Source organism: Lagopus leucura, unplaced genomic scaffold (assembly GCF_019238085.1).
Source record: "Lagopus leucura isolate 7727_CA_CO unplaced genomic scaffold, USGS_WTPT01 Super-Scaffold_100001, whole genome shotgun sequence".
Lineage (NCBI taxonomy): Eukaryota > Metazoa > Chordata > Aves > Galliformes > Phasianidae > Lagopus > Lagopus leucura.
This window is the reverse complement of record NW_024962262.1, coordinates 25,122,792-25,134,957: the sequence shown is the minus strand read 5'-3', so window position 1 is coordinate 25,134,957 and position 12,166 is coordinate 25,122,792. Positions and strand designations below refer to the sequence as shown.

The following is a 12,166-nucleotide window of genomic DNA, read 5'->3' as shown; positions in this document are numbered from 1 at the left end:
AATTGGATCAATATTGTTTTTGCAGGACTGTGAAAAATCTTCCACATTATCTTGACCTATTTTATTTTTCCTGTTTGTTTTTAATTTTAAGCGTCATATTCTTCAAACTATTCTTGAGACTCGAGGGCAATTGATATAAGAGCACAAAACTACTTCAGAGATTGAGTAGTAGTTTTTCAAAACCACTTCACTTGTAACTGTGGTCAAGGAAGAGTGGCAGTCTAGCTCAATTACTATCTTTTTGGTGAAAAGCTGTTCATTTCTAGTTCTTAGTACCCTTTACTAATTGTCTGTGCTTGAAAGAAATATCAAAATTTCTTATTGCTCTGTATCATGAGGTATTACAAAAAGATCTTTTTAGCTTTTAATAGTTCCTGTATAAAGGTAAATGCATTGCATGTTTCTTTGAAACATGTCCTTTTTAAAATACATTCCAGTTCTGAATAGATGGCTCATTTTTGTCTCTTTGTATGTGTGTGTGTGTGTTTGTGCAAGGCTTCTAAGTGTAAAAAAAAAAAAAATCTGCAATATTCATTTGGTGTTCAAAAAATCTTATCCAGTTGTTCTGTGAATATTGTGCTGGGAGGAAATCGAAGTGGTTATTCCTGGTATATAGTGAAAGGTATGGCTCTGATATAATTAATGTTACTTGTAACGTAGTGTCAGAATTATTGTGCTGGTTTCAGCTGGACAGCCTGAACAGCAAAGTGGTGTTTGGGCTGTTGCTGAGTGATGGATGCACAGCCAGAGCCAGGCCAGCCGCTCAGCAGGGAGCAGCTCCCGCCATGATGGCACGGGTTGGAGCCAGGACAGGTGGCCTGGATTGGCCAAGGTTATCCCGTACTACGTGACATCGTGCAGAAGGCCATAAGGCTGTGTGTAGTTGACTGGGGCAGGCCAGTGCTCAGTAGTTGGCTGGGAGTCCACTGGTGGGTGGTGAGACGTCATGCTGCTGGTGAACAGCTGTATTGTTGCTGTGTGTCAGTCAGTGGGTGGTGCGTAACTGTGCTGCATATAAATACATACAGTCATCATTGCTTTTTTTGTTCCTGTTTTCCTTTTCTGTCATAGTAAATGGTTTTTTTAATCTATTTTCTATCCAGTCCTTTCCCTCATCCCGCCTGGGAAGGAGTGAGTGAACAGCTGCACGGTGCTGAGCTGCTGCCAGGTTAAACCACAAGAGTCCTTTTGGCACCCAGTGGGGCTCAAAGGATTGAGATAACAGCAAATCTGACCAGAGTGTGTTAAAATTGTTCTAAGTGTGATAGTTGCTGGTCACAATATTATTTTTATTTTCTGAGGTCTTCCAGAGTTGGCTTTTTTTTTCATTAAACCTTATCGTTTAGCACCTTATTTGTTAGTTGTCTTCCCTGTTGTGCTGTTTACCATTTCAGGATGCTGGATTAAGGTTGTCATTTTTCTGTATGGTGTAACACCAGCCAAGAAACTAGTGTGGTATTTGATATTGCAGTCATCTTCTTACTTTGAGAACCTTATCTTAGAGATTATTAATGATTACACTCTGTCAACGGTTTACGGGCTGGTTCGGCCCAGTTCTGTGACTAGAGGGATGGAGGGATTTCACAAAACACGCGCCTCTGGAAAAAGGGAACAGGGGACCCCAAAATAATTGAACACAGTGGCAACGATCTGAGGAGAAACAAAACTAATTTACTAAATATGGTATCGGAATGCGAGATAACACACTATAATACAATATACTTAGAATTAAAGCTAATAAATCAAATATAATGAGAGAGAGTATGTCTGAAAGGTGGAAAGGCCTCACCATAACACTGAGGTGAGATGCGCAGTCAGGTTGAGCAGCAGGGAGGAGAGCCTGACGAAGAAGAGAACATCAGGTGACCTTGCCAGGAGTTGTATCTCCTCTGTGACTGCAAAGCCCCCTGGGGAATGTAGTTCTTCTTCTCTTACGGACAGGTGCCCAGAACTGGAGCATTGACAGTTTAACTCCCAGTGCACTGCATGATGTTATGATGTGGAATACCGATAACCAGAAATCATAAAACCATGACAGTATGTAATCACTGGATGCCGTGTAGATATGTGTGTGTGATATGTACCTCTTCTGTCGCCTTACAGCCTCCTCTGGCATGATGTAATGTTTGGGATTTTATGAACTACATTTGGGTTCACCCCCAGCTCTTTATAAGGCTAGCAGGGTTAGCCGTAGTTAATTATTCTTTACAGTCTCATGCTGAGCTGATGTCCTGGGGTATTCACAGAAGTCCTTTGCTGTTCTATTTAAAATTGTCACTTAAATAAGATGTAAAATAGAGCACTTATGTCCATGTTGTTCACATAGGCTTCTGCAAACTCTAAGTTCTGTTCTCACTTAAGGAAATTAACTTTGAATTGGAATGGAATGAGATAAACCACACCCGGTTTCACTTGAAAATAGTATGAAAATTTAATGTTCAACCATTTATTTTTTTTTTTTCCCTTTTCCTTGAAGCATCAATAAATGCAAATGAACCTTTTCTTTTCTGGTGCGTTTGACATGAAATTCAAGTTCAGAGTGAAATGCAGAACTACCAGAGTTTCTGCTTTCATTCTAAGCATTTCACACGGCAATATACATAATTACATATGATGAAGATCCTATGGCAAGACATGGACTGTTAACCCCGAGTCCCTGGCAGAATTCCCAGTTGAGTGATTACCTTCTAGCCACATAAATTTCCTTTTATTTTCTATTGGATGGTTGCTTCCTTCGCTTATTGGAATGAACTGCTAGGATACGTACTGTGGCAATGTTAACTTGTGTGCTTTACCCTAAAAAAAACATCATTTCTACAACTAACATGTCATTGTGTTGGTGTATAAATTACTTTTTTGGAAATGAAGGTCTTAAGCAAGCATAGGAGATTAAGTTAAAAGGCAGTTTCATGCTTTCTTCCTCTGAGAATTCAAGAAGGTTTCTCCTTCTCTCCTTAGAGGTGGTAGTGGTGTTTGGGAAGAGATTATGATCTTTCATTCTTCTTGTTTCCCTTGAACCAGAGAAAAAGAAGCATTTCAAACTTTCAAAATCATATTGTTATATCATTAAAATGTTCAGTTATATTTTCAAAAGCTTTACCTTGCATGGATCACTTCAGATATTTTGTCCTGAGTTGTCTATTGCTTTATTGCTTTCATTGATGGATACTGTATTTTCAGTATAGCAATGTAAGTAATGAGAATAGTGTGAATTCAGGTATTCATTTTCAGAAAAAAACAGCAGTCATCTTATTGCCAGAGTATAGAAGGGATGTGGGCTGTTTTGTAGTTCTGTAATACATCTAAGTTGTCTGTCATTAAAAAAAAAAAAGCAAACAATGAATTTGGGAGTCCTGCAAAAATGGCTCAAAGTTTGAGAAACATGATGAATTCTGAAATTCCTGTGTGTGCAGAAAACTTGTGTGAGAATGACTCAAAGATGAAGAAGCAAGACAAATTATCCGCCATAGCTTTGAGATAGGAAGACTTTTAGGGGCCGTCTTCTGCTCTTAGCTCTTTGAGCATGCTCTCATTAAGACTGAAACTTGTTTACTGTAAATCTAAAGCTGTGTTTGGAAATGTTCTTCCACTGACTGATGCTGCATTTCTCAAAAATAGTGGTTTCTTATTAGATGTCTTCTCAGAAAAGGAGCATGTAAACCTTATAATGTATTTGATTCCTGTGACAGTTACTGTAGTGGTAGTCACTGTGCTGTAATAACTGTAATTGCACATACTTGGTGTTTTATGTTCATTTTTCAAGACAGTAAATGTCCAAACCTGATCAGTGAAAGGCTGAAATTGATAGCAGTGAGAAACAGAGGTTTTTTCTTTTAGGGTCAGTTATTTTATTGATCCAAGATAGCAGATGTTTCCATAAAGTCCATAAAGTTCCATGCAGAGCTAGGCTTGGTGATATGCCTAGTTTAGACTATGCATCTGCTGTGTTGTGCCTGGGTGGGTGAGTGGGGTCCAGCAAGTGGGCAGGGCTGGGAGGTGGGATGGTGTGCATCAGAGGCTGACACAAGAGTTCGTATCACCTTCACATGTGACAGGGCTGCAATTTAGCTGCCACAGTAGGGTTTAGTGAACCAGGAGGGAAGTGTGGTGTGAAAAACATTTTGACTTAATACATCATATCGGCAATCCTGGTTGGTGGGTCTCCTGAGTGTAATAAATTATCATGGGGCACTGGAGCAGCCTGGCCTCGCTCAGGTGTGAATGCTCCGTCTGGCCCAGCTGACCAAGGGGTTCCAAGGGAAGCTGAATTCACCTCACCACCCGTCTCACTTGAGTCTGTTCTCCTTAGATGGCTGCCCACCATACACAAGCCTCAGCAATTATACTGTATTTGCAGAATGGCTTTAGGCATACTGTAGAGCAAAGCCTTGTTGCAGCAGGATTGTGGAGTTTGGAGAGATCAGCTCTCTGAGTGAATGCTGGGCTAAATATTTCATCTGTGTGTGTAAAGCACGGATTAGATCTGCTCAGGTCTGCCCGGATATGTCACACAGTGTCTTTTCAGCTACAAATGCAGAAGGATCAAATAGTTTGTAAAGAATCTACTCCTGAGATTGTTGCTGCTCTTGAATTATGAATGACCCAAAAGCCAGCACTGTTCACTGTATTCATTCTTCAGACCTACGCTCAAAAGGCAGAGCATTGCTTTTAAGAAATACGATTTCAGACAACAAAAGGGAAACAGGTGCTGGGAAAAATTGGTTAAATGTGAATGTGTTAAATGGTACATGAACCAGTCAGGTTTTCATGATTTATCAGTTCTAAACTTCAAAGGGTCTGGTTAGCTTGCATTTTTAGAGCTAATGAGTTTATCACAGCCAGTGGGAAAAAATGGTTCAAGTATATCAGCTATAAATTGGTACAAAGCACTAAAAGGGACATTAGCCTCTAATCAGATTCTAACAGTTCATTAAACATGCCTTTCCTCGATTGTGCTTTGTCTTCCCCCCTCCTCCTGCTTGTGCCTTCTGCAGCAAGCAGCCACGTCCCTTTTTTCATTTGGGTAAGACCTCCTCGGGGACACAAAGCAATATCTGCTCATCCTTCTTTGTCAACAAGCTAAACAACATAAGGGATGCTTTATTATGGTATATTCCTGATCTTTCTGTAAAACTCAACTGTGCTGCTTATAAATCAGGAATGTAGGGGGACTTCCCTGCTTGCAGAACAGGTGCTGGGAGAGCCCAGAATGCCAGCCTGGCTCCTGCTGCTGCTCCACCCCAAAGCACATCCAAGTCACTGAGGCACTGTAATGCCCAAAGGCATGAGATTCGCTTGTGATGAGTAAACACAGTGCAGCAGCCCTTGCTGGGAAGAGGGATGTAGAGCCTGGAGTGATTTCCAAGAGCTGTTCCATGGCGTCATACTCCTCCCCTTGCTTTTCCCAACCTGCACCTCAAACACTGAATAATAATCAATGGGTACAGAACTTACTGCTGAAAAGTAAGCATATTTCAGAAGCTTTTAGGAAGCATTAGGGCATACGGTTTTTCTTAAAAATTCTTCTGAAGGACTCATGATAAGGAACAGGGCAGTTAACATAGGAACTCCTTATGGATAATGGCACCACACAGCACTGAGCAGATCTGCTGCCGGTGAAACGAGTGAAAAAAAAGTTTTTTTTCCATTGCAGTACATTTATTGAGGTCTCTGTGGTAACAGAAAGTGAGTTTCCATTCTCAAGTACTGCTTTCCAGAGGGGGCCACAAATAAGTAAGTAGCTGTGTAAGAGTCACTTAAAAGCTTGTATATGTGTCATAGTTTCATATTTGATAAAGAGCTCTGAGGCTTTCACATTTCCATACAACTGACCAAAGTGTGTTGATTCGTCAGGTCATATTGTCATTAGAGTGATAAAATATCTTTATTCTCAGCATCTTGTCCAATCCAAAAGGCAGCTGAAGGGACTCACTTTCAAGTACCAGACTTGAACCTTGGCTGCATTATAAAATTAACTCAGGTTGAGGTGGGATCTGAACTGAAGGCACAGGAGATTGTTCTGCATAGTTCATGAGAAAACTCAGGAAACAGTGGAATGGGGCATTCATAAATGAGGATGTCGATGCAGACAATCTCAGCTTTGCAGCTCTCACTTCTAACAGAAGTTCTCAGCACATATTGTCCATTACTAAAACAGTGGTTTAACATTATTATTACATGTTATTAATATGTACCTGGACATGGACCTGGAGGTAGTGATGGATGCTCAGCTGAACGTGAGCCAGCAGTGTGCCCAGGTGGCCAAGAAGGCCAGTGGCATCCTAGCTTGTATCAGGAACGGTGTTGCCAGCAGGAACAGGGGAGTGATTGTCCCCTGTTCTCGACTCTGGTGAGGCCGCACCTTGAGTGCTGTGTCCAGTTTTGGGCCCCTCACTGCAAGAAAGACATTGAGGCCCTGGAACGTGTTCAAAGAAGGGTGACAAAGCTGGTGAGGGGTCTGGAACACAGGCCTTATGAGGAGTGGCTGAAGGAGCTGGGAATGTTCAGCCTGGAGAAGAGGAGGCTCAGGGGAGACGTCATTGCTCTCTATAACTTCCTGAAGGGAGGTTGTAGTGAGCTGGGGGTCGGCCTCTTCTCTTGTGTAACTGGTGATAGGACCAGGGGGAATGGCTTCAAGCTACGCCAGGGGAGATTTAGGTTGGACGTCAGGAAGTACTGTTTTTCTGAAAGAGTGGTCAGGCACTGGAATGGGCTGCCCAGGGAGGTGGTGGAGTCACCGACCCTGGAGATGTTCAAGGAACGTTTGGATGTTGTATTGAGGGATGTGGTCTAGTGAGAACTATTGGTGATAGGTGGATGGTTGGACTGGATGATCTTGAAGGTCTTTTCCAACCTTGGTGATTCTGTGATTATTATTACATGTTGATGAACTTCATTTAGAAGAAACTTACTTCTATAATAGTATAGAATTACAACTTTTGTCAAATGTTTTTCATGTCTTTTGTAATTACTCTTGTCTTTTTTTGCTCTAGGACGTCAGCGCTTTTGAAAACAGAATGTTAATGCTGGATGGGATGCCGGCAGTCAGAGTTAAAACAGAGCTGCTGGAATCTGAGCAAGGGGTAAGCAGAGGTTTCTATGCATGTGGCTTCATTTTTCAGCAAGCTGGTGACCCTAGCCAAGCTATTCTGTGGTTAGCTGGCCCTCCTGTTGTATTGCACTTTTCTCTGTTACCATTTTGGAGCTCGTTTTCTTGAAAATGTGGTGATCTGATCTTATCTATTGGGAACACAAAATTCTGTGGAAGATATGCTGAAATTATCTGGTTTAGCAAAGATATTTTCTACAGTGTAATTTTAAGACTACCAAAAAGCATGCAGTTTGAAGAACGGAGAAAAGTAATGGATTGCAGCTAAGAAGCCAAATTCATATATCCAGTAAGGCCCACAAGTTTTTGCAATTCTACCTTCTTGCATTCTTTGCCTTAGCACGGTTGATTAGTCCTTTATAAGCTTGTCCTATTTCATTTACTATTTTTGCAAAACTGTAGAACTGCTCTTTGGGGTGGAATATATTTGTTTATCGTTGTGATAAGGGGGCTGGAAGCTTCATATGGTTAAAGTTAGTGTTGTGGAGTTTGCTGAGTACTGAACTGACCCTATGAATACAATTCTGAATTTCTGCAGAGGAAATACTTGGCGTTAGAGTGGTAGATTTTAGGAAAATGAGTGACTGAGGTTTTGGCTTTGCATGGCATTTTCTTATACGTGTGATAATAATTACATTAGAGACTGCAGACTGTCATGAGAAGATCTAAATTTAATGGGGATGTTTATAGATACTAACAGCATGAGGTTTTGTTCTGTCACGAAGTCTTTATTCCCTTGTGTGCATTTTATGCTGTGCTGAAGAATTCTAGCCACCTTCCCACTCTGGATTCAACGAGCAGAGAGTATAACAAAAGAAGCAGTTGTTGCCATGTGAGGATGGGCTTTTGCCTCCTTCTGTTATTTTTTTCCTTCCTGCTATTTTCTCAGTTATTTAATTGAGAATTTAAATGATATGGAAGACAAGGAATTAACTTTCAGGATGGCTTAACCTGAAAGACTTGCTAGGAGAGATCAGGTATTCAGAATGTTCTTGAGGCTTGTTTTGAGCAAAAAACCTTGACATTTAAGGGCGCTTTTGCTCATCTCTGTGTCTTCTCAAGAGTACCATCAGAAAACATACCAGCCCAGCATAGGCTGAGGGAACACTGAAGTTTGACTGTCTTATAAACCACGGTGATGAAAAGACAGATCCATTAGAGGTAGTTTTAAATACTTTGGATGCTTTGTATTGTGTCTTTATATGTAATACAAATCTTCATATTCTCCAGAAGGCAAATGCTGTATTGTTTTGTTTTGTTTTTCATTTACAGTAAGTTCTATATGTGATAGATATAGCTGGTCCCTTCAGGAAGAATACTGCCTTCAGTAAAGTGTGATTTCATTCTGGAAGACCTACTTGGCGTCTTAGAAACTGGAAGGAAATGAGTAATTTATATAGTTTTATTAATTTCCTTACGTTTTATTTTTTTAATATAAATGTACAGACTTCTGTGTAAGCAGAAAATGATTTCATCTCTTTCTTTTCCAGTGACTGAGATTTTGGACAAAGAGCTCAGTTTGATTTGAGATTTTATGTGCTTTGATACTAATTAAGAAGTGTCTGGTCAGGATTTTCCAGCACCTTTATGACTCTTCATTAGGGAATAATCAATAAATACAAAATGAATTCTCCAGTTTGCTAACTGAGGAACTGGCCATTAGGATGGCAATTTTCCAGGAAACAGCTCAAACTCTAAAGAGGAAAATGGTTGAAACAGATGTTTAGCGTGTGCTTCAGAGACTGTTTTGAATATGTAGATGTTTGTAGACATAACAGGAACAAGCGTTTGAAGGCTGGGATTATCAAAGACGCGTGCTGTGAAACTGTTTGGGAAGGTGAATATCATAACTGGGAAGAGTGGGGTGGGATCTGAAGTGTGATCTGTGCAGTGTGAATTTGAAATAGCTCCTCTTGTGTTGTTTCAGTGTCTGAAGTCCATGTAGTTGCACCTCATTGCAGTGTGGTGGAGTGCAGGGAGGCATTTCTACTTTGAAAGCTTGGCAAATCGGGATAGCATTTTTGAATCTTTTTAAAGGTAGAAGCCAAAGCTTCATCATCTTGGATGCAAACTGCTCTAAAACCTCTCCAGGAAGACAACTGGCTTTTTGCTGTTACTGCTTGGTTATCTCATTATTGGTTATAGGTTGAAATTAACATTAAATTAATTGCGGGTTCCAAGGATGTGTGACTGTTTCTTATCTGCCATACTGAAAACTTCCTAGCAGGGTTTATGAATCCATCAGCCAGAAAAGGTGTTTTTGTATTAGTCATGCCTTGGTTATCTGTCGCTTCTGGTTCTTAACCTCCACGGTGGGATTCACAGAAAGGGCTTTTTTTTTTTTTTTTTAGATATTGGTTGGCCATGCATGCAGTGCTGTTTGAGACCCCCAGACAGTCCTCTGCTGTCCTGGCTTTTGAAATGTTTGCCTGGTGAGAGAGCAACTGGTAGAGGAGAGTTTAATTGCATACTGGGCAGCTGTTGCATGGATGCAAGTGGACACATTTGGAATGATGGCAGGAGGGAACTGTGTAAAGTTCTGCTTCTGTGCCAGCGTGCCCTGTTGCATTCATGCTCCTGTGGAGTGCAGTGTATGATGCAGGTGAAGGAAAGGTATGGGGATTTTCTCAAGTCATTCAGTGCCAGTGCTGAATTACTAGCAAAGAGCAGGAGCCAGAAGGTGCCCCTGTGTTTCTGGGTACATCTCCAAGGCCACAAGGAGAGTAAGCTAAATGCCTCCATCATTGCTTCAAGTGGGAATTGCAAGTGTAAATGTAAAGAGCCAGCTAGGCACATGACTTCAGGAGATGACATAACCATAGCATTTGAGGGTGCACTACTAAGTTTCAGTTTATTTTATAATTTGATGTGTGTAATGATTAAACAATGTGTGTTTCATATGGGACTTAAAAGTGTATTTAAAAAAAATCATGCTTGTCCTCAGTGTTTGTGAAGTAGTAATCTCCCAGCAGTAAAAAATACTGCTGTATAGCAACGTAGCTGAAGCATGTAGTGGTCACTGCAGTAATGTGACAAGGTAGAAAAAAAAAGCTCAAAAAGCAGTAACGTTCCATTTCCTTTTACTCCCACTCTGACAAAGCAGAAGCACGATAGAAGGCAAAAAAAAAAAACCATTCCTTAAACAGACAAAAACTGGTATGAACCTGAAGTTACTCATACTTCCTATTTGGGTCAAATCAGAGAATCACAGAATCACAGGGGTTGGAAAGGACCTCAAGAGATCATCAAGTCCAACCCCCCTGCTAAAGCAGGTGCCTTACAGTAGGTAGCACAGGCAGATGTCCATAAGGGTCTTAAATATCTCCGTAGGAGACTCCACAGTTTTTCTGGGCAACCTGTTCCAGTGCGCTGTAACCTTTATCATAAAGAAGTTCTTCCGCATACTAGTACAGAACTTCCTGTGTAAGTTTTAGGCCATTATTCCTTGTCCTGTCAGTACACACCACCAAGAGGAGCCTGGCCTCATCCATTTGCTACCCACCTCCCTTTAGGTATTTATAAACATTTATCAGATACCTCTCAGTCTTCTTAAGTTTTACAGACCCAGGTTATGGCTATGGTGAAGGAGGCACCACTTGTCCACATGCACTTCCATTAGAAATTTGTCTTCCATCTTCTGCTCTGGGTAACCTGGTATTCACCTGATGCTGGCCCTTGACAACATGTGGTTGTTATAGAGATTCCAGTTGTGAACCAGGACAGAGCAATTAATTAAACCTGAGACTAAGCATTTTCTGATGTGTTTGGAGTCAATCCATTGTTTTCTTTTTGGGGACCTTGATCTTTTTGCAGGGTAGGTGAAGTATGAGGTTGTTCTTTACTGTCTGTGTGTTGAACTCCAAGATCTTTTCTGTCTTGCTATGAGATCTTTGATTTTGCTTTGTTTCATGATATGTCTGTTTCTTGCATTGTGCTAGGGTGTTCCATATTCAAACCCGAGCTGACATCTCTGCACAGCAATGTTAAGAAGGTATTCTTATACAGCAGAAATGTTACGTACATAGAGTAATTAAATTTGTATTTAAAAGGCAACAGAGCAGAAGGGACACAACAGAGAAGAAAGTGTAGGCCAACTAAGATTTCAGGGTAAGCGTAGAACAAAGCTATGTGAGCTGGTTCCACGGCAGAATAGACAAGTTTCTTGTTAAGCTGTAAGAAACTGGGGAGCTAAAAACTGTATTTCAGCTATGACTGAAGTACCAGTTCCTTCAAGCCTGTGAGTAGAGAGAGATGGTCGTGACTCAGGGTCTACAAACTGTGTAAATGAAGTAAAGAGAAGCTTTTACTAATGCAGATTTAAGAAGCCAAATGATTGTGGGTGAATGAGATTTAGGCAACTTCATAAGAGAGAAATGCCTTATGAAGTACAGGTTACCAGGTTACTGAGCAAATTTGGAACAAAGTATTTACAAGGAAAATGGATTTTCTCTTTGCTTTGGAAGAAGTTAAAACAGTTTTACTTTGTTTTATCATGGCCAATTTAGAATAGTTTAATGATTTTTAGAAGGCCATTAGCATTAGCAAGAACAGATGCTTATTTTTCCCAGTGAACTACTGTCCTTAATTTTGCACAGGAGATTTAATGCCGACTATTGTTTGAAGCTTCAAGAAGATACAGTGCTGCTTTAATGACTTCGTCACAAATTAAAAAAGACATTACATAAAAGATATCACATTGCCCTTTAACAAGTCTTCGTTATTACCTCCCCTACTGTGGAACGGGAGCTGGCATTGCTAATAAATTGGTAGAATTACTTTAGAAATGTGAATTTGCTTATCATTTAATATCCTCCCACGACCTGCAGCTTTAGATCTTTTGGTCTGCAGTAACATCTTTGCATGTCAGTAACTGCCTTCAAAGAAAGACACAAAGAAAACTGTCTCGGCCTAAATTGGTGTAGGTGGAAATAAATACTTGTTATTTGGCTATGCCAAAAACTGATTTAGAAAGCAATGGTCCTCACTGTAAAAATGGAGGCTGCATTAGTTTAAATGGTAATACAAACAAGACAGTGGATTCATTAACTGATGTCTACT

The 12,166-nt window shown here is 40.5% G+C and overlaps 1 protein-coding gene across 3 annotated transcripts in view; it reads left to right on the top strand.

Annotated features, from left to right (window-relative positions):
• KLF12 (Kruppel like factor 12) overlaps positions 1-12,166 on the top strand; it is a 264,971-nt gene that overhangs the window by 94,936 nt on the left and 157,869 nt on the right. For all 3 annotated transcript variants that reach the window (XM_042866866.1, XM_042866868.1, XM_042866867.1), the window contains exon 3: positions 6,993-7,082. In XM_042866866.1, the coding sequence (XP_042722800.1) occupies positions 6,993-7,082 (90 nt within the window). The remainder of the gene's footprint in view (positions 1-6,992; positions 7,083-12,166) is intronic.